Source organism: Chlorocebus sabaeus, chromosome 14 (assembly GCF_047675955.1).
Source record: "Chlorocebus sabaeus isolate Y175 chromosome 14, mChlSab1.0.hap1, whole genome shotgun sequence".
In the NCBI taxonomy this organism is placed as follows: Eukaryota; Metazoa; Chordata; class Mammalia; order Primates; family Cercopithecidae; genus Chlorocebus; species Chlorocebus sabaeus.
The window spans coordinates 86356321-86376693 of NC_132917.1; the positions used below are offsets into that span (position 1 = coordinate 86356321).

The 20373-nt window shown below is 41.8% G+C and overlaps 2 protein-coding genes across 3 annotated transcripts in view; one reads left to right on the top strand and one right to left on the bottom strand.

The window, feature by feature from the left end:
* Positions 1 to 1009: 1009 nt before the first annotated feature.
* MRPL35 (mitochondrial ribosomal protein L35) lies at positions 1010 to 13053 on the top strand. Its single transcript, XM_038007213.2, has 4 exons — positions 1010 to 1117; positions 8127 to 8316; positions 9090 to 9234; positions 12713 to 13053. Exons 1-4 carry the CDS (start codon positions 1075 to 1077, stop codon positions 12899 to 12901), a joined length of 567 nt encoding a protein of 188 aa, XP_037863141.2. The 5' UTR covers positions 1010 to 1074; the 3' UTR covers positions 12902 to 13053.
* A 3021-nt stretch (positions 13054 to 16074) lies between these two features.
* REEP1 (receptor accessory protein 1) overlaps positions 16075 to 20373 on the bottom strand; it is a 121049-nt gene continuing 116750 nt past the window's right edge. Inside the window, exon 7 of one of the 2 annotated variants that reach the window (XM_038007211.2) lies at positions 16075 to 19364. In XM_038007211.2, the coding sequence (XP_037863139.1) occupies positions 19354 to 19364 (11 nt within the window). In that variant the 3' untranslated portion in view covers positions 16075 to 19353. The remainder of the gene's footprint in view (positions 19365 to 20373) is intronic. The other variant, XM_038007212.2, reaches the window with a different exon arrangement.

The window sequence follows — 20373 nt, forward strand, 5'->3', positions numbered from 1 at the left end:
CCCTATATCTCGCTCTGTACCCCACGCTGGAGTGCGGTGGCTCGATCTCCGCTCACTGCAACATCTGCCTCCCGGGTTCAAGCGATTCTCCTGCCTCAGCCTCCCGAATAGCTGGGACTACAGGCGCGTGCCACCACGCCCGGCTAATTTTTTGTACCCTTTAGTAGAGACGGGTTTCACCGTGTTAGCCAGAATGGTCTCAATGTGCTGACCTCGTGATCTGCCCGCCTCGGCCGCCCAAAGTGCCGCGATTACAGGCGTAAGCCACCGCGCCCGGCAAGAATTATTTTCCTTCCTTCCTTCCTTCCTTCCTTCCTTCCTTCCTTCCTTCCTTCCTTCCTTCCTTCCTTCCTTCCTTCCTTCCTTCCTTCCATTATTTTCCTTCCTTCCTTCCTTCCTTTCCTTCCTTCCTTCCTTCCTTCCTTCCTTCCTTCCTTCCTTCCTTCCTTCCTTCCTTCCTTCCTTCCTTCCTTCTTTCCTTTTCTCTCTTTCTCTCTTTCTCTCTTTCTCTTTCTCTCTCTCTCTCTCTCTCTCCTTCTCTCCTTCTCTCCTTCTTTCTTTCTTTTTTTTTTTGAGACGGAGTTTCGCTTTTTCGCCCAGACTGGATTTCAGTGGCACGATCTCGACTCACTGCAACCTCCGCCTTCCGGCTTCAAGCGATTCTCCTGCCTCAGCCTCCCCTGTAGCTGAGATTACAGGCGCTTGCCACCGCGCCCGGCTGCTTTATGTATTTTTAGTAGAGACGGGGGTTTCATCATGTTGGCCAGGCTGGTCTCGAACTTCTGACCTCGTGATCCCCCCGCCTGGGCCTCCCAAAGGGCTGGGATTACAGGCGTGAGCCATCGTGCCCGGCCCCAAGAATTTTTTTAAATAATAAATTTTGTGGAACCTTCTATAGGCACTCTCTTTACAGCGGCGAAGAGCGGAACCCGGCAGATAACATTGAATAAAGGTTGAGTGGACAACTCCTTTGTTATTTTCCTCTTCCTTGACTCCGCCTCCTTGCTTTCCCTTCATTCCCTTTGCGGTTGTGCTTTTAAACCCAAAGCGGCCGCCGTAGGCGAGGGTGGCAAGATGGCTTCCTTTGTCTTTGCTGGTGCAGTGAGAGCAGCTTCAGGTCAGTGGAGAGCGACATACTCCATGCATTCCTTCACAGGAGGGGGAACTGGTGCGGGATAGAATGGGCGTTTAGAGGGAGGTTAACAAGCAAAAAGGGTCATTATTTAAGATAAGAGGGTTGAGCCCAATTTTCTCTGGGGCGGTGTGACCGGCAGCCTGTACCAGGTTCCTTGACTCGGACTCACGCGGGCCTGTGTGTCCCGCATTTTTCACTTCCTTACCAGCTTTTTCTTCCCTAGAAAACAAGCCAGAGAAACTGGAACGGAGGGAGCGAGGGAGACCAAAAAGTCTCACCTAACTTTCTGATTTGGAGGCTAGGACCCGCCATTCTGGGCCTTTAACCTTGAGAATTAATTTCTCCTAACTTCAGATTATACACCTTTACAGTGGGGGTCATACCACCTACCTGGGGATTAAATGAGATAATGCACGTAAAGCGACTTGGGCAGTGCCTGACACATGGTAAGCTTGAAGGCCAATTTAATTTTTAACTACAGCCCCCGGCACAAGGGCTGGCATGAGAACTTCGTGACTGAGAGATAGCAGAAGTAAAGGCGACTAAATTAAGTTGCCGTCACGTTAAGTACTTGTTGCACAAAGTTAAAAATCATCTAAATACCATAAGATGCTCAGTAAGTTACTTTCACACAAAATATATTAAGTTAGGATAACGTTTTGTGGGAGAATATACGAGATCAGTCCAGAAAAAGCAACGTTGTAAATTTTCCCGTTAGAGAAAAGCTTTTTTTATGTGAAGTATTTTTTGTGTTCGCAAAATATAATACATACGAAGAAAATTTTATATAGTATGCACGAATGGTTTGACAATTCTAAAGCAAACACCTGTTTAACACTCAGGTCAAAACAGTGCACCACCTCTCCGCTGTATATCAAAATTCTCTACTCCCCCCCAAGATATAAACACTGTTCTCATTTTTATAGTTACTATTAGATTGCCTATTTTTCCTATAGTAGTTTTAGCATCTACATATGCATCTCTCAAGAACATAGTTTTGTCTGGTTTTGAACTTCACATGAATTAATTCATACAGTATATACTCTTTAGTGCCTTTTACATTGTGAGATTCACTCATTTTGCGTAGTTGTAATGCTTTCTCATTGATATATAATTTTTATTTTTATTTATTTATTTTTGGGAGGGATGGAGTTTCTCTCGTTGCCCAAACTGGAGTTCAGTGGCACGATCTTGGCTCACTGCAACCTCCGCCTCCCAGATTTAAGTTATTCCCCTGGAGTAGCTGGGATTATGGGCATGCGCAACCACGTCCAGCTAATTTTGTATTTTTAGTAGAGATGGGGTTTCTCCATGTTGGTCAGGCTGGTCTCGAACTCCTGACCTCAGGCGATCCACCCGCCTCGGCCTCACAAAGTGCCGGGATTACAGGCGTGAGCCACCACGCCCAGCCTGCTATATAATATTGTATGACTGTTCCACAATTCTCCATTTCCAGTTTGGGGCAATTATGTACAAAGCTGATTGATCTTGTCCTGGCGCATGAGTCTAATTGTTTCTAAGGATGTGGGTGTGTGTGAAACTCCCTGTGAAATTGCCTGGTCAGAGAATATGTATATATTCAGCATTGCCTGATATTGCCAAACTGTTGGGGCTCCACATCCTCACCAATACCTGATATTGTCAGACCTACAAATTTTTGTTAATCTGGTGGCTTTGTAATGGTATCTCACTGAGATTTAAATAAGCATTTCTCTGATTAGTAACAAGCTGTAGTGTGTTTACACATGTTTATTGGCCTTTTGAATTTCCTTTATGAAATATCCACTTAAATATTTTGCCCATTTTCCTATTGAATTGTCTTATTTAGTTTTTGTTTTGTTTTTGTTTTTCGTTTGTGTGTGTCCTTTATCTTCTCCCACTCAGGCTTGTCTTTTACATTATTTTGGAGTGCCCTTTGATGAAAAGTTATTTTTCATCTACTTGAATTTATAGTTCTTGTAATTTTTAAATAGATGATGTAGGTAGTTATCAACTTGCTATTAATTTAGATTCTACTGAAAACAATTTAAAGAGTGAAGTGACAGCTTATTTTTAAATGTCAGTATTTTAAATATGCTGGAAATTATAGCCTTTTTAACAATTTAAACTATTTGATATTTTAGATATTAAGAATTTGTGAAAGGGTAGTTTTTCAAAATTCTTTTTTGTTGTTGTTGAGATGGAGTCTTGCTCTGTCACCCAGGCTGGAGTGCAGTGGTGCGATCTTGGCTCACTGCAAGCTCCACCTCCCGGGTTCATGCCATTCTCCTGCCTCAGCCTCCCACTACAGGCACCTGCCACCACACCTGGCTAATTTTGTTTTGTATTTTTAGTAGAGACAGAGTTTCACCATGTTAGCCAGGATGGTCTTGATCTCCTGACCTTATGATCCACCCGCCTCGGCCTCCCAAAGTGCTGGGATTATAGGCGTGAGCCACCGCGCCCGGCCAGTTTTTCAAAATTCTTTTAGGAAACATGGGATCAAAAATCTTGAAGACTCCTGGTTTCGATACTGTCACACTCTGCTCCACTCCCATCCAGTGCAGTTCATGTCCCCCATTCATTCCTTTGATTCATGCCACATAGGGCCAATGTGATTCCCCAAATGTACATCATCACCTTTGTACATCCTATTCCCTCTGTCTCTTCTTACTCTTTCAAAGCTCTGGTTTTGTGTTACCTCTTTGGTGAAAACATCTGTGTTCTCTATACAAGAGTGTGTTTAGAGTAGATTAGTCTGTATGAAAATGCCCAGACAGGGGCAGAGGACTGAAGGAAATTAGTTATTTCCCTTGATGTACTGCACTTTTGTTAACAAAGCTAGTCTGTTAGGTTTCCCTCACAGGCTTAATCACATGATTGGTCCACCAGAAGGTGCAGTAGATAGAGCCTCCCCACATACTTTCCCATGAACTGCTCTCAACCAAGTTCCCAGTTCCTGTTGTTCCCGTAACCATTTTCCTCTAACTTCAGTGTATTTATTCCTGATTTCATCTTGTTGGTTTTTATCTGTTTTTCTCTCTTACTGAGATCACTTGGAGTTCTGATACTCTGTCTCTTCACAAATACGTTAACAAGCCGTCGTTCCCAGCTTGTTTTTTGCGAAAATTGATAAATATGTCTTATGCAGCCTCAGGATCTTCATAGAGATTGAGAACAAAAGAATTTCTTAGTTTTTAAAAAAATTTTTTAAACTAAGAGATACCAAAATCTGATGACCTATGAAAATTGGAACATTTTCTTGTCTACAGTCCTCCAATGCACTTAATCTTCCAAAGATTACCTCCTGCCTTATTACATCTGCACATCTTTTCAGTTCTTTAACTTATTTATTTGATTTCCAAGACCCTATGTAAGGGCTCTCTCATCAGTTTTCTGCACCAATGTTTATACTACCCTTTTCAGTTGCAAATTGTCACTTTTTCTGTTTTGGAGACAGAGTCTAGTTCTGTCACCCAGGCTGGAGTGCAGTGGCATGATCTCAGCTCACTGCAACCTCTGCCTCCTGAGTTCAAGCAATTCTCCTACCTCAGCCTCCGAGTAGCTGGGACTACAGGTGCGCGCCACTCTGCCCAGCTAATATTTCTATTTTTAGTAGAAACGGGGTTTCACATGTTGGCCAAGCTGGTCTTGAGCGCCTGACCTCAGGTTATCCACCCACCTCGGCCTCCCAAAGTGTTGGGATTACAGGGGTGAGCCACCACACCTGGCCCTGTTATCACTGATGGCCACATATTAATATACAGGTTAGGCATCTCTAATCCGAAACTTTTTGAGTACCAACATGACACCACAAGTGGAAAATTATTATTATTATTATTATTATTATTTTTGAGACGGAGTCGCACTCTATCGCCCAGGCTGGAGTGCAGTGGCACAATCTCAGCTCACTGCAAGCTCCGCCTCCCGGGTTCACGCCATTCTCCTGCCTCAGCCTCTCGAGTATCTGGGACTACAGGCACCCGCCACACCACGCCCAGCTAATTTTTTTTTTGAATTTTTAGTAGAGACGGGGTTTCACTGTGTTAGCCAGGATGGTCTCGATCTCCTGACCTCGTGATCTGCCTGCCTCGGCCTCCCAAAGTGCTGGGATTACAGGCTTGAACCACCATGCCCGGCCCACAAGTGGAAAATTCTTTACCTGACCTCATGTGATGGGTGGCAGTCAAAACTTTGTTTCATGCACAAAATTATTTAAAACATTGTATAAAATTAACTTCAGGCTATATGTGTAAGATGTATATGAAACAAATGAATTTCGTGTTTGGACTTGAGTCCCATCTCCAAGATATCTCCTTTATGCAAAATTTTAAAAAATCTAAAATACTTCTGGTCACAGGCGTTTCAGATAATATTCAACCTGTATCATCTTTGCTAAGTATCCCTCTTCTTTATTATCTGCTATTAGCATTCGTTAAATGTTTTCTCTGTGCTACTCCTCCAGGCACTTTACATGCTTCATCTCATTCAAGTCTCATTATCTCTCTGTAATTAACTTCATTTAAATTTGAGGAAACTGGGGCACAGAGAGGTTAAGTAACTTGCCCCTGGTTACATAGCAAGGAAGTCATAGAGCTAGAATATGAGCCCAAATCATCTAATTCAAATCCTAGCACTTCTGTATCAACATGGCCCCTCATTTATTATCTGAAATCAGTGCAGTAGAAAATAGGAGAGTAGTTCTAAGTCCCAGCTGAGCATCAGACTCAGGTGGAGTATTTTTCTCTCTTTTTTTTTTTTTTCAAGATGGAGTTTCACTCTTGTTGCCCAGGCTGGAGTGCAGTGGTGCGGTCTCGGCTCACTACAACCTCTTCCTCCCAGGTTCAAGTGATCCTCCTGCCTCAGCCTCCCAAGTAGCTGGAATTATAGGCGCACACCACCACGCCCGGCTAATTTTGTATTTTCAGTAGAGACGGAGTTTCTCCATTTTGGTCAGGCTGGTCTCGAACTCCCGATCTTGGGTGATCCGCCTGCCTCAGCCTCCCAAAGTGCTGGGATTACAGGCATGAGCCACCTCGCCTGGCTGGAGTATTTTTGTTAACCAACTTTATTGAGGTAGAATTTACATGCCATAAAATTACCCATTTTATGTGTACAGTTTTATGATTTTTTATTAATTTAGCAAGCTGTACAACCATTACCACATTCCAGCTGTAGGACTTTTTTTTTTTTTTATAGTTTTGTATTAGTGCATTTTTTTTTTTTTTTTATACTTTAAGTTCTGAGGACATTTTCATCATCCTGTGGAACTTGTTTAATGCACAATTTTGAGTCCCACACTAGACTTCAGTCAGAATTTAGGGGTGGAGTCAGAGCTCCACGAGTGATTCTGATTTGCAGCCATGAACTATTAGTCTGGCCATAGTTGGAAGGACTGATAAGAGGACTTCATTCACACCACACATCTAGGCTGTCTGAAATCTGCCTTCTGACCTGTTCCACCCCACTGCCCACTATTTCTCCCAAGGCGTCTCTGATAGTCAGGCGAACAGTCTCAGCCTTTGAGGCAGGTCTGATCCTCAACCCATACATGTACAGTTGACCCTGGAACAACACAGCAGGTAGGGTGTCAACCCCCAAGCAGTTGAAAATCGAGTATAACTTTTGGCTCCTCCAAAACTTAATTACTAATAGCCTACTGTTGGCCAGAAGCCTTACCAATAACATAAACCATTGATTAACATTCTGAGGCCGGGCATGGTGGCTCACACCTGTAATCCTAACACTTTGGGAGGCTGAGGCAGGTGGATCACTTGAGCCTAGGTGTTCAAGATTGGACTGGGCAACATGGCAAAATTCTGTCTCTACAAAAATTAGTCAGGCATGGTGGCACGTGCTGTAGTCCCAGCTACTTGGGAAGCTGAAGTGGGAGGATGGATAGAGCCCAGGAGGTCAAGGCTGCAGTGAGCTATGATTGTGCCACTGCACTCCAGCCTGGGCCACAGAGTAAGACCCTGCCTCAAAAAAAGAATTTTAAAAACATATGTCCTTCATGTTATATGTATTATATACTGTATTCTTACAATGAAACAAGCTAGAGAAAAGAAAGTCATAAGAAAGAGAAATAGGGTACTGTTCATTAAGTGAAAGTGGATCATCATAAAGGTCTTCATCATCTTTACATTGAGTAGGCTGAGGAGGAGTTGGTTTTGCTGTCTCTGCGCAAAAAAAAAAAAAAAAACGATTGCAGAGAAAGAAGAGGTGGAGGAGGTAGAAGGGGAGACTGGAAAGGCAGGCACACTAGGTATAACTTTTTTTGAAGAAAATCTGTGTAAGTGGCTCTGTACAGTTAAAACCCATGCTGTTCAAGGGTCACATGTATTTGTTTCAGTCCCCATGCCTTTGCTTATGTTGTTCGTCCTGCCTGAAATGTGTTCCTCCTCTTCTAAGGGTCTGTTCATTTTCTTTTTTTTTTTTTTTTTTTTTGAGACAGAGTCTCTGTTGCCCAGGCTGGAGTGCAGTGGCGCGATCTTGGCTCACTGCAACCTCCGACTCCCGGGTTCACGCCATTCTCCTGCCTCAGCCTCCCAGTAGCTGGGACTACAGGGCCTGTTCACTTTCTAGAGCACTTTCACTTTCTAGAGAACTCAAGTGCCTCTTCTCTTTCCTTTGAGAATCTTTCTCTCGCCACTCTTGTCGAGTGCACCTGCCATTGTACTGTGTGTGGGAGTTCTGTCTCACCAGAGTATAAGATCTGGGAGGTGGGAATAAATGTTACACACATCTTTTTTTCCTAGTACTGGACATAGAGCTAGCAAATATCTGACTGGATTGTGACGGTGATTGTGCAGCTCTCTAAATTTTCCAAAAATTGTTGAATTGTATACATAAAATCGGTAATTATTTTATGGTTCTACCTCAGTAAAGTGGTAAAAGCTTCACAGATGAGTCTGATGCTCAGGGCACGTTAATTGTGTTTAATACATCTCTTAATTTTTAATATCTGGATGCATATTTTGGAGTATAAGTATGTACGCTCCTATCTTTACAGGAATCCTACGGCCCCTGAATATTTTGGCATCTTCAACCTATCGCAACTGTGTCAAGAATGCCTCTCTTATTTCTGCATTGTCCACTGGACGCTTTAGTCATATTCAGACACCAGTTGTTTCTTCCACTCCCAGACTTACCACATCTGAGAAGAACCTGACATGTGGGCATACTTCAGAGATCCTTAATAGGTAGAGTATATTTCTTTGTGGGTATATGTTCTCCTGCCTCAGCCTCCTGAGTAGCTGGAAAGTTCTGAGATTACAGGCGTGAGCCACTGTGCCTGATTGGTAGAGTATATTTCAGTAAACATGATGCTTAGACAAACTTTCCAAGATATTCATGCCTGCAAAGGTATCCTAGAAGTAGGTGGTATTCTTTGCCTACCTGCAGTTAATTATGTAGACTTCTGCTTGATTGAGTGGGAGACTCTGACTGACATCCATGTATCTAGGTGCCTGCGGCAGGAAAATGCCAAATACAGCATGCTTCTGATGTTGTATATGTGCTTTCCTGCATGGAAGCTGTCATCCAAAGTGGAGGGTACACAAGATGCTCAGCTTGTAAGGATGGGCTGCGTGTGTTGGTCATTCAGTCAGCAGATATCCAGTTAAACACCCCTGGGTGCCTAGCACTGTAGTTGGCAAAAAGGACACAAAGGTAAACAAATTGAAGTCCTCAAGGAGTTTGCAATCTGATGGGAACATGGATAAGAAATCAAGCGATGATAATAGAATGAATTATTTTACAGGAATTGAGGGGGTAGGTTTTAGAAGACTTGCAAGTTGGTGATGGTTGCTATTCTAATTTATGCTTAATGTCATGGGTCATTGGAAGTAATATTGTGTATGAAAAGTTAGTTCCATCCCATTGGAGCAGCTTTACTCATTTCTCAGTAGAGATATGAATTTTAATCCTTTAATCAGTCTGATTATATACTAAAAATTTTTAAATATATTTTTAGATTGGCCCCCGTGCTTCCAAGTGTCCTGAAGCTACCAGTCAGATCTCTAACATACTTCAGTACAAGAAAAGGCAAGAGAAAGACTGTGAAAGCTGTCATCTATAGGTTTCTTCGACTTCATTGTGGCCTATGGGTGAGGAGAAAGGTGAGTCTTCACACTGTTACTAAATTGGAAAAGGAGTGCGAGGCCGGGCGTGGTGGCTCCCATCTATAATCCCAGCACTTTGGGAGGCCAAGGCAGGTAGATCACGAGGTCAGGAGTTCAAGACCAGCCTAGCCAACGTGGTGAAACCCTGTCTCTACTAAAAATACAAAAATTAGTCAGGCGTGGTGGCAGGCACTTGTAATCCCAGCTACTCAGGAGGCTGAGGCAGAGAATTGCTTGAACCCAGGAGGTGGAGGTTGTTGTGAGTCAAGATCGAACCACTGCATTCCAGCCTGGGCGACAGAGCGAGACTCCATCTCGAACAAAAAAGGAGTGTGAGCAGATTAAAATGAAACAGAATTCAGCCAGGCACTGTATGTAGCTCATGCCTGTAATCCCAGCACTTTGGGAGGCCAAGGCACTTGAGGTCAGGAGTCCGAGACCCGCCTGGCCAAAATGGTGAAACCCCATCTCTACTAAAAATAGAAAAATTAGCCAGGCGTTGTGGCAGGTGCCTGTAATCCCAGCTGCTTGGGAGGTTGAGGCAGGAGAATCGCTCGAACCTGGAAGGCGGAGGTTGCAGTGAGCCAAGATCACGCCCCTGCACTCCAGCCTAGGTGACAGAGTGAGACTTCATCTCAAAAAAAAAAAGACCAACCAGTTTTGCAAAACCATTTTTGAGATACAGTAACTGCCCAAATCGTAATTCCCTTTTATTACTTGGAAATTAAATCTTTAAAAATCAAAATTTGGTTCCCTGTAAAAATAAAATAGTTGGTAGAACTTTCTTGATGTTTGAAAGGTTGAAAGGATTCTCCCCTGTTTTATAAACAGTCCTAAATTTGTAGATAAATGGGTTGATTGGAACTCTCAGCTCTTACCTCTGTTGAAACACTGGTGGGTAGTTTCCTACACCAGCTAAACTAAAGGTCTAATGTTCTGAGTTTTGTGAATTTGAGACCACTGGAAACATTCTTCCCTTTTGTGTGTGTGTGTGGTTTTTTTTTTTTTTCCTTTTTATTTGAGACAGAGTGTCACTTTTGCCCAGGCTGCAGTGCAGTGGCACAATCTTGGCTCACTGTGACCTCTGCCTCACGGGCTCAAGCCGTTCTCCTGCCTCAGCCTTCCGAGTAGCTGGGATTACAGGCAGGCACCACCATGCCAGGCTAATTTTTGTATGTTTAGTAGAGACGGATTTTCACCATATTGGCCAGGCTGGTCTTGAACTCCTGACCTTAAGTGATCCACGTGCCTCAGCCTCCCAAAGTGCTGGAATTACAGGCATGAGCCGTGGCGCCTAGCCCCCACTTTGTTTTTATACCAATTATTTCCAGGTCCTCTTCTAGCCCTAGGTAAAATGAAATGGGTAGGTTTCCTTGCCTTCCTTTCCATGTCCCTCTCACTGGGCTCTGGAGCCCTCATGTTACTGTAAAGGACCCGATCATACTCTCCAATCATAATACCTAGCTTCAGTTCAGGGCTCCCGAAAGTATACCCAGTATAGAATGCCCTGCCTCTTCAAAATCTAATTTTCAGAGAAAAACAAAAAATCTGGGTAGATTAATTCATACTAACGTGTAAAACAAAGTATATTCCGTGACACGGTTTCATCCAGCAGTCCTTGATATTTATTGTTTATTCCCTCCTTCCATTTTTGAATCTAGAGACTGTGTAAAAATATTCAAGCATTTTCATAGTGGTTCCATTCCGTGAATAATCTTTAAAGGATACTGGTGGTAATAGGCAGGGCAGCAAATTAAGTGTTTTTACGTCAGAGATCCATAGTAACCCAGTTTGGCCTGCAAACTATAAAATTATTACACAGATGTGGAGATTTGGCTTTGATTGTTTGCATTTAAAATTGTAAGCAGTGAGTAGCAAAAATCTAACTTCTAGCATTTTAAAACCAGAACTATTAAAGAACCTTTCCTAATTTCATCACTGTCCTTATAGAAGTTGATGGTCACAGTGATGATACTAAGACATGTCAGAAACCCAAGGCACATTCTCAGCAAAGAGCCATGGTTTCGTTCAGTTGGTATTGTGCCATAAAGAACCCTTGGCTTGAAAGGACTCAAGGGCTCACTGTGTGGTTTTAGCCAGATGTTAAGCTGGGTGGCACCTAAGATCCCTTCTACTTTAAACAGGCTATGATTATAGTTTTTATATTCAATCTAATTTTCCTTTCCTGTCTTTAAAAATTAATTATTCAAAATTAATAATACCTGTATGGGTGTATATGAAAGTTCTGGGTTAAATATGTGGGTTAACCATTCCTTCACCACTCCTAATAATAGTCTTACCATATTCATAATTCCTTAGAAAAGTACTTCCTGGCCGGGCGCGGTGGCTCAAGCCTGTAATCCCAGCACTTTGGGAGGCCGAGACGGGCGGATCACGAGGTCAGGAGATCGAGATCATCCTGGTGAACACGGTGAAACCCCGTCTCTACTAAAAATACAAAAAAAAAACAGCCGGGCGAGGTGGCGGGCGCCTGTAGTCCCAGCTACTCCGGAGGCTGAGGCAGGAGAATGGCGTAAACCCGGGAGGCGGAGCTTGCAGTGAGCTGAGATCCGGCCACTGCACTCCAGCCTGGGCGACAGAGCCAGACTCCGTCTCAAAAAAAAAAAAAAAAAAAAAAAAAGAAAAGTACTTCCTATAAAAATTGGTCCCTTGTGTGTGAAAAGAATAAATGAAGCAATGTATTTGAGAACTGTGTTTCTCAGCTCTTGTAATACTCAGCTTAAGAAATATTAATGTTGTTACCTAGCCAGCACTGCATCCTCCTCTACATTAGGAAAGACAGTGGTTAAGAACTCTTATTAGCCTGGGCAAGATGGCGAGACCTCATCTCTACAAAAATTTTAAAAATTAGCTGGGTATGGTGGTGTACACTTGTGGTCCCAGCTATTTGAGAGGCTGAGGCAGGAGGATCACTTGAACCCAGGAGGTAGAGGCTGCAGTGACTGTGATCACGCCACTGCACTCCAGCCTGGGTGACAGCGTGAGACCCTGTCTCAAAACAAAACAAAAAAAGAACTCTTATTGGCCCTCAGACCTCTGTCTGCTACTTCTCTAATCAATGGTTTCTTTTTTTAAAGATGTAAAATAAGAATAATAGTACGTTGTTAAAGATTGCTGAAGAGATAGTAAGATCATACCTGTTAAGTTAGTGATTATGATTCTATGTCATTATCTTGTACTTTCCCAGCCACACACATTTAGTTTTATTTTCTGTGAGTTTCAAGTAACATTTTTTTCTAGAACATTATTTATTACTATTTCTTTTCAAACTACACATGCTTTCTCCATCCTGCCCCCCCACCCCGCCAATAAAGAATCACATCTTTCCAAGAAATATCAGCCCCTATGGAAGTGTGGTTTTTGTTCTTACTGGGTCTATAAACCTTGAGTTGTGAAGATACCTGTTGTTTCATACATAATATGATGTTTTACATTTCTTTGTAATATCTGACAGGCTGGCTATAAGAAAAAATTATGGAAAAAGACACCTGCAAGAAAAAAGCGATTGAGGGAATTTGTGTTCTGCAATAAAACCCAGAGTAAACTCTTAGATAAGATGACGACGTCCTTCTGGAAGAGGCGAAACTGGTATGTCGATGATCCTTATCAGAAGTATCATGATCGAACAAACCTGAAAGTATAGAAGTTTCACTTGTTTCTCAGTTATTGGATATGTATCTTTGTGTACATGATATCTTTGCAAAAATGGATAAGTACAAAACTTGATGTGAATTGTACCAATGAATATGTAAACATACAGTGACAACATTAAACTTATAAAAGTGTAAAACTTAATGGATCCGACTTTGCCAGATTTGGTTAGAGAAACAGAAATTTAGAATGGTGCATTATTTTTAACAAATAGTATTGGCTTAACTGGTTGTTTCAGTTAGGCTCTTTTAGTTGCAAGGAATCTCAAGTGGGACAAACATAAGAAGACTCAAAAGCCACAAGTTAGCTCACACAGTAACATTATTTTAAGGATATGTGCCTGGGAATTCAGGAACCACCTCACCAAACCCATCTCCCACCCAGAAATCACCCCCCAGCCTCAGGAAGAGCAGAAATTGGGTGATGCTCCTCAGCAGGGGCAGGTGGATGTTTAGGCTTAGGCTCTGCCATGCATGTGACTTGCTTCTTTTTACATTGTTAACTCCATTCTCTTGTGTTCACCAACTTCTCTACACAGCTTTTGCATACTTACAGTTTCTGTTCCTTTGGAATAACTTTAACTTGCACCTTTGAGGTTCTTTTCTACATCGTGACCTTCAGCTCCTGTCTCTAGCTCCAGTTGCCAAGGAAATTTAACTGGGCCAGACTACCTTTTTATACTAGGTCTGGTTGGGTCATTGTCTAGAGTAGGGATTGGCTGTTCTTAAGTCAGGAGCCCACCCTAGCCCGCTTTGTATTAGCAAGTTTGCATGCAGCAAAAAAAGAGTTATGTGAGCAATTTCACTTGGAGGTTCACATGGGGTGGCAGCACACTTAATGTGTAACACACCACGTTCATTGTGTTCATAACACTTCTCATTTATTTTAACAACACTTTTTCAGAGAGGAGAGGAGCCCTTCAGCATGCTCATTCATGAAACAGAAGAGGCTGTACAAGTGAATACAAGGGCTTTTTATGCAAGTTTTGAAAGATAGGTATTTTTTTTTTTTTTTTAGAGACAGGAGTTTTGCTCTGTTGCCCAGGCTGGAGTGCAGTGGTGCAATCATAGCTCATTGAAGCCTCGCACTCCTGGGCTCAGGTGGTCCTCCTGCCTCAGCTTCTCAGGTAAGGATATGTATTTCTTAAAAGTTAGTTTATCCATTTCAGATTTCATGTTTTCATTTGTAAGGATAAACTTTTCCCACAAATTTTCAACAATCATTGCAGAAACTAAGGGGAGAAAGTAATCTCAGTTGTTTTAGAAATGATGAAAGAGTTAAGCATTGTTTACTTGAAGTGGGCAGGGAAGCATCTCTTCAATTGAGTGGTTACAGTCTAGGGCAATGGTTCTCAACTCTCCCATCAGAATCATCTGGGAAGCATTTTCAAACAGCAAAGTACTTTGAAAACCATTATTAAATAGAATTATGCATGAATTACTGTTTCAGAAACTTTAATGTAGTAGTTGGTGATAATAAGATGAAATTCCTCTGTTAGTAAAATTATGAAATTGAAGTTCTGCAGCATGTCAGGCCAGAATTATTAGGGGGATTCCTTGAAAGTAGTGTGTGTTTATTAAAAGGAGAAAGGATAACAATAGAATGTTCTACAACCAGAAGTCCAAGTGTGTGTCTATTTATGGGACCAATAAAGAAAGAACAGACATTTGATTTGAGGTAAGGTAAAAGCCTGAAACATGGAATGACATTCTGTTTTGATGGATTTTCATTTCTTCGCACTTCTGAGACGGCAAAGCCAACCAACCACTTAGAAGGCTTCCACATCTTTGTCACCTGCCTGGCTCCTGCCCTCTGATGTACCTCTGGGTAGTGGGATGGAAATGGTGTCTGCAGAAGTTGGGGAGAAGGAGACTTTTGCACAGCCTCCATGACTTCTTTAACCCAAATATAGATGACAAGGGTCTCTTGTTACAGGGGCCTCAGAGCACCTTTGTTTCTCCTCTAGACCAGGGACAGGAGGATAGAGATAAGGACTGGCAACCAGAGCCTCGGCATCCAAAGATGGTCTGAAGTGGGATGGCTGACAGGCACATAACTTAGGGGAAAGGGAATTTCATACGTACGATTTTTGTTTTGTGGGTAGGAGGGCTTATCATCAACACTGATTTTATAATCTGACAATAAATGAAAGACAATAAATGTCTTTCATTAAAGAGTTTACCTAAATGATGTTCGATTATATGTATAATTTATAACATATGCATAGTTTATTCAGGTATATGTATAATTTATTGAACACCTACTATGTCCCAGCATATCTACAAAACTGGGTACATACATACCTATCTAACTGCTAATCCATATTTCCAGTCTTACAAAAGACATAATGATTAGTTAAGCCCTAATTTATATTTGAGGAAACTGAAGCTGAGAGAGGGTTAAATAAATTACCCAAAGTACAGCTAATAAGACCCAGAATTTCAGTCTCACTCCTTGGGATCCTGTGTATTTCCCTGAGTCTTCTAACAACATAAGAAAATTCATATCTAAATCAACAAGTGACTGTAATCTGGTACTATAAATACTAAATAAACACTTCTTCATAACACTGTAGCAATTCGGCTTTTAAATTTTATTACTTTGCTTTCCTGTCCTTTGCCAACTCTTAACTTGGATAATCCTAGTTCTGTCAACATTGGACCATGCTCAGTAACAAATGAATGGATTTCCAGGCTTTTTTTTCCCATCTCTTCCTGCTTTTAGTCCTCTGAATCTGCTTCTTTGCTTACTGCTGTTTTATTTTACAGTGGTTTTGTCAAACGTAGAATACAGGACTAAAAATGCAAGGAAATTGGGTCTGTGTTTAATTTTGATGTTTCAAATTTTGAGCTTCCAAGTCTTTGTGGCCACCCAATGAAGTTTGAGTCTGCCTGTTCAGATGTGAAAGGTAAGGGCTGCAGCAGGTTTTAGGGCATCCCTTCCACCCACAGTGGCCCTTCACCACCCTGTTGTCACCTGCACAGGCACTCCCCCATTTGCAGATGAAGAAATGTTCAGAGAAGAAAAATGATGGACCAAAGGTCTGTTTGCACAATTGAAACTCTACCAGTGGACTATTCTATTTTCACAGCTACCTAGTTTCTGCTGATGATTTTTTTAAATGTAAAATAAAAGTGATACTTTCAGGTTTGTAGTTGTGTGATGAACTGGTTTTCAAAACACTTATATCATCTGATTTTCTTACCCTCTCAACATCCTATGCAGCAGGCGTGGGGCCAAGTCACCAGGCCAGTCCATGGCTGAGCACTCAGCTTCTAATCCTTGCTACCTCCCATATTTGAAAAAAAGTATTTCCTTTTTCCTTTTAAGCCCAACATTACAAAGATGTTTTTTAAAAGAAAAATGTTAAGACTTTATTCAAGATGTGTATCAGGCATTATAACAAAACAGCAGAACTTCAGCCTTTGGAATACTGTAATTTTACATCCCTTTGATGCACAGTCCAGTATACTATTTTATTACAGATCGTTCTATAGGGACTACAGAAATGAACTAGAGGAAATGTGCACAGTCACAATCCAGAATATCAGCTCTGGGAGTGTACACTGTTAGAGAATGAAGCACATCCTTTGCCATTTCAAATACTGTGCCAGGTGGAAGACTAGGAAGGCTCAAAGATGGTCATGGTTGACAAGCACTCTTATCACAAACACACGGACAGCTTATCATAGAGAACACATTTCAAAGGCCAGCAAAGTGAGCAAGCTATTCACACAAAGCCAGGAGGGATTGTGACTAAACTCTCCAGTTCATAAGCACAAGTCCACATCTCACCTCCTCAGAACAGGTGCTCAATGGCAATTAACTAAAAGTTATGACATGAACATTACAGACTTTCCAGCTAGCGTTTTGTAAACAGCCTGTGTCTGTAAGTCAGCAAATTAAAAACATTCAGTTGTATCCTCTAGACAGAACACCACACCACTACATGTACACTTACAGGCTTTCACATTTTATGTCAGTTCATACACAAATGTACAGCTTGTCAGATACGTAAACACATTTTGCCAGAAATATGACAGCTGCTCTCAGTTGTACAGTGAGTGTCTTTAAGAGAGAAACCGACTCCCTAGTCAACACTTGAAGGAAAAATAGTTACATTTACATTAAGACAGCAGTTTGGATACCTTCATATTTTTCAATCTTGAATGAGAAGTAATACAGCATGTCTGAGAATAGAGTGCTTCAAACTTTTTTTGGCATAGTCAAGTGCAAACTTGATAACCTGTACTTGTCACAACTTTCCATTGTAAAATGGTGAAAATATAGCTTGTTCACAATAGGATTTTAAACTGCTGCTAAAGGCAATTTATTGTTATGGCAAAAAAAAAAAAAAAAAAAAATTGCTAAGAAGCTGTGTAAGCTTTTTTTTTTTTGCTCTTGTTTCTGATAATTCTGGGTACTTCCAACTGACAGGTAAATATATTTTAAAGAGTGTATTATTATTCTGTCTGGAACTACTCAATGAGCACAAAGAAAACATTTTCTGTCTTCCTTAACAGATTTAGGTATCGGTGGGTGTGGGGCACAGAAAATGAGCAAACAGCCTCTGTTTATCCTCTCAGCCACAAATTTGCTTTTAGGTATATTTTCCTATACTCTTGAAAATTACAAAATCACCTTCAGAGGAACTATGGGTAGACGGGATTCCAATATGCATATCTGGCAACAATCAGCTTCAAATTAAACCCTTTCTGGGGTGGCTAAGGTCCAGCTAATGTATCATCAGCAAAGGCCTCTAATATGTGTTTGCGTAGTAATGGAACAGTTTTTAATTGGGCCTGTTTATAGTTGATTGACAGTTCTATATGGTATATAACACTAATTATCTAGTCTTCTGGGCATATCCACGAACAAATACAATCCAAATATGAGTAACTGGGTTGTGACCACTGCATGCATTACACTGAAAGAAAACACCAACTCGAAGCACAAATATATTATTCTTACATTTCGGCTCAGCTCTCAGCGGGGAGAGCAGCTACCTCGGACCACAGTGCCATTTAAACCAGATTCTTTTCAAATAAAATTCTCAATCTAAGTGGAAAGCCCCCTCAGAGAGTGCCTTATTCCCCTACTAAGCAATCCAGGCTTGTATAAAACGTCTGATAAGGCCTGTAGTGCCCACTGAGTGTGAGTCTGCTGTTTCTCTTCTGCACAGGCCAGGAGGGGAACAGAAGGTGTGAGCCACAGGTGCTCCTGGGTCTGACCAGCAAGTGTAACCCATAAAGATCTCAAGCTCGAAAACCATTCTAGAGCCCACCATTTGATGGTTACACATGTGTTTCAGATGTTTGTTATGGCGTATCTGAAACAGCACAGTTCTCAGTTTTTTGTGTGTTTGTTTTTGCTAAGCTAAACAAGTTTCGCTAGAGTTCGCTAAAACAAGGTGCTCAGAGTGTAAGCTCCTCTGTCTGGGGAAATCAGCAGCACTGGTCACGATAAAGGAGGAATCGTCCTTTGTCAAGCACAGAATTACTCCTTCCAACAGCTCTACACATTCCCATCCTCAAGAAATTGTGCCAAGGGTGAGCTACCTGCCTATCCCTGGAAAAGATTCAGAAGCTCCTAATTCAGAATCCAGGGAGGAGATGAGCTTCCTGTGACTTTTCTCTTATCCTAGGATGTTCCCCTGACCTCTCATCACACTTTACTGTGTTGTGAAATATTGTTTCTCTTAGTTTGTAACTTGTCTGGTCTTTAGACTAAACAACTATCTAAAGAATATAGACCACATTCCTGCAGGGAAAGGGATGTCTTGCTGGAGTTGTATTTGGAAGCTTTATAAGCACATCTGAGACGTTCTCTAGAATCAAAATATTTTTCTATATTTGTTTTTTGCAGTTTTCTTACATGTCAGAACCTCTGGCAGCCCTTGCAAGTCCATTATATTAAAAGCCAAAAGCCATAAATATGTACATCATAGTTCAAAGTATTAGTACCAAGAACAAAGAAAGTTTTAAAAAATGCTTTGTTTGCATTTACAGGACTAAAAACTAAGTATGCAACAGATAAATTACAAATGTACATCTCAGCGGCATAGGGGTGATTCTCTTATCTTTCTAATTAACACACTGCTGTCTATAATGACAATCCAATTGTGGAAAATTACCAACCTCAGAAGACTTAAAGGTCACCACCCCCGCCCCTACTACCTTTCCCTTTAGCCTCTCCCCAGCAAAATAAAGAAAAGGGGGGAAAAAAGAAATCCTTAGAAGTGGAAGGGGAGAGAGAAAAGGCCATGTTTGTGAGGCTGCACACTCAAAGCACACCCAGCTTGCGGATTTCTATGTTATTAGTGAATAGCTCTTTAAGGCAGAGAAGAAACATTCTGTGGATCCGGTGCTGTTGGCTCATCTCACTCACGTGGTTTCGGTGGCTGAGGATGAGGTACTTTTCTTCCTGAAGCGAGATCGAAGGATTCTAGGCGGTGCCTGGTAGAGAAAACAGAAAGGTGTCCCTCAGTTTGGTGTAAATGTGGAATCTTGAGGTCAGCACCTGGAAGGCATTGTGTTGAGACTTCCAGCTCCTTTGGCCAGTGCTGGCTAGGGCTGGGGTCTCCCTGAATCTCCGCAACAGGAAGCAATCATCAGAGTCCCATCCCACATATCCCATGAAGCTGACCCTTTGAGAGGCTGATGCCTCCCTCTTAAATTATGCTCCTCGATCTCCCAAGGGAACGGTTGTGCAGAATGACACATCTTTCTTGTTTCCGCCTGAGGAGCAAAATGATCTTAAATGATTCAGCAGAAGGAGACATCTCCCCATCGCTTCCTTTGCTTTTGTTATTTCCTTTGGGAACCAGCCTAATGTTTTTTGGCACTTGCCTCAAATTTTCATCACCAAATTTCCAGTCCCCTTTCTGGATGTGAAACCTCTTAATGTACAACACACCACACCACACCACAAAGGCAAACACCAAGTTGAAGTTCAGGTTGAATATCCCTTATCCGGAAATGCTTAGGGTCAGAAGTGTTTTGGATTTTAGATTTTTCTTTCAGATTTTGGAATATTTGCATATACATTCCAATTGAGCACTGCAATCGGAAAATCTGAGATTCAGAATGCTCCTAAGAGCACTTCCTTGGAGCATGACCTTTGTGCATCATGTCCGCAAAGAATTTCAGATTTTTCGATTAGGGATGCTCAACTTATATAAAGGGCTCCACCTCATCTCTCCCACAAATGACTTTCAAGGGACCCCTCTTTCCATAGGATACACAGATCATAGGAGGAGTTCCTATTTCAATGAAAGTGAAGGGGACTTTTTCTGGCACAGCACTCGAAGGGGTTCGCACAACTGGCCCCAACCCACCCTCAGCCCCCATATCTGTCCACTTCTCTGTATACACATAGAACTTTCTCTACACTGTGCCCATTCATACCTGTCTTCCTTCTGACTGGAAACCCTTCCCTCCCTCCTCTGTCTTGCATATTTCTAGG

Bases quoted from the DNA above. Each gene is read 5' to 3' on its own strand.
- MRPL35 (XM_038007213.2), top strand. From the start codon at position 1,075: ATGGCTTCCTTTGTCTTTGCTGGTGCAGTGAGAGCAGCTTCAG. The intron at 8,317-9,089 runs GTAGAGTATATT...ATATATTTTTAG, and splicing joins ACTTCAGAGATCCTTAATAG to ATTGGCCCCCGTGCTTCCAA. The intron at 9,235-12,712 runs GTGAGTCTTCAC...AATATCTGACAG, and splicing joins GCCTATGGGTGAGGAGAAAG to GCTGGCTATAAGAAAAAATT.